Here is a 1710-nt window from a genome sequence, read left to right as displayed (position 1 = left end):
CGGCCCATCTCGTCGCGAAGGGCGTTGTGACGCTTGATGGGACGGCAGGTCAGCAGGTGCTCGCGGGTCAGTCGCGGCTGAGGTGTCTTGCTGCTGCAGAGCGGGCACTTGTCCGTCGGCTTGACGTTGATGAGTTCATGGAGGCCAAAACCCATCATGGACACGACTGCAATGGCAAAGGTCGTGTCGCTCAAGCGACGCAACTTGTCCCGACCCCGCATGGTCAAGACAGTGCTGACGCCCCACTCACGTGAGGCCAGATATGCCTGCTGCAGGTCCAGCGCACACTTGGCCATCAGGTCGTCCAGTGCCGCCTTGGAGCGGAGGGCAATGATCTCCGCTGGTCGCTGGGTCGCCGCGTCCTTGACCGTGGCCATCTGGAAGCCGGCCCGCTGCACGTGGGCCTCAAAGTCGGCAGCCCTCGATGCATCCTCCAAAAGTCGATCGTAGACCCGAGGGTAGCGAGTGGCCAGCTTGGCCATGTTGCAGACATAAGCCACCGGACCGCGCTCAACCAAGTCGTGCAGGCCAAAGCCCCCGGTGTTGGCCCGCGTGAAGAGGCGAGCCTCAAGGAGCTGTTCCAGCGTAACGTCATGACCTTCAGCTCCAGCTGGTGCAGACAGGTTTACCTTGGCAAAAAAGGCTTTGACAAAGGTGTCCTTGCAAGCACGGTTCAAGAGCTCGGACAAGCCCGACGTGAGACTTGGGGGCAGCGTGTAGAGGTGGTTGATGAGGCTAGGCACGTACTGCATGGCCGTGAGGAGGGCCTGAAGCGAGACACCGGTCGTCAGCATTTCATTGAGCTTGCCAGCAATGTGCTTCGCCTTGTCGTTGAGCTGCTTCTTCATCCACTCGCGACGGCCAATCGGCGTTCCCAAGACCGTCATGCCCGTGTTGGCCGTCTCGCGCACAGCATCTGGTAAGACAGACTTGATAGCAGTGATGGAAGCGGGATGGTGGCGAGGCATGTAGAAGCGGCTCTTACTGGGCTGCAGATGAAGGCCAGCAGACTCTGCACGAGCCTTAACAATCTCGACGTCGGCCGCCACGTCCTCCGCGGGACCCATCAGTACAATGTCGTCGAGGTATTTGATGATCTTGCAGCGGTAGTCAGTGGTGGCGTCGAGGAGGCCGAGGACCTCACAGGAGTACAGGGCAAAGAAGAAGGGCGATAGCTCGTTGCCCTGCACAATGCCTTGGCCAACATCAATGTCAATCACCTTGAAGAACTTGTCGACAATGCAGTGGGTAGTGGGTCGAGCATAGTGTCGTTCAAAGGCGCGCAAGAGGCCAGGAACCTTGTCGGCCACAATCTCGTGTAGCCGTGCTCGGTCGGTGTAGTTGAAGGCACTCTTGAAATCGAGGGAGAGCATGGTCCAGCCCGGGGTAGACTCACAGGCTTGAAGCTCACCAAAGGCCATGCCAACCGCTGCTGAAATGCCGTCCTTGACTCCGACGGCCAGCTCTGGACTGGCCTGTAGCAAGTGGGCAATATGGGGCTGCTGTTGCTCGAGCAGAGCGCGGTTGACAACCTTGTTGAAGATGGAATCCGTGCCCACGGGTCGAAACTTGCCATTGGCCTTCTCCAGGATAGTGTAGTTGATGGAGCAAAGGGCATGTCGAATCGACTCGGGCACGGTGTTGTTGGCAATGTGGTGAAAGATCTTGTTCAAGGCAACCTGAGGACCTCCAGTGGCGGTGGTGGGGCCC

General features: G+C 58.9%; 1 protein-coding gene across 1 annotated transcript in view; it reads right to left on the bottom strand.

Moving 5' to 3' along the window:
* Window positions 1-1710, bottom strand: part of MONBRDRAFT_30618 (uncharacterized protein) — a gene marked incomplete at both ends in the record, with an annotated part of 6867 nt that overhangs the window by 3303 nt on the left and 1854 nt on the right. The window contains one exon of the mRNA XM_001751057.1: window positions 32-1679. Coding sequence (XP_001751109.1) covers window positions 32-1679 — 1648 coding nt within the window. The remainder of the gene's footprint in view (window positions 1-31; window positions 1680-1710) is intronic.

The sequence above is a fragment of the Monosiga brevicollis genome, genomic scaffold (assembly GCF_000002865.3).
Source record: "Monosiga brevicollis MX1 MONBRscaffold_118 genomic scaffold, whole genome shotgun sequence".
Lineage (NCBI taxonomy): Eukaryota > Choanoflagellata > Craspedida > Salpingoecidae > Monosiga > Monosiga brevicollis.
The sequence above is the reverse complement of the archived record's forward strand: the minus strand, read 5'-3'. Positions and strand labels throughout refer to the sequence as shown.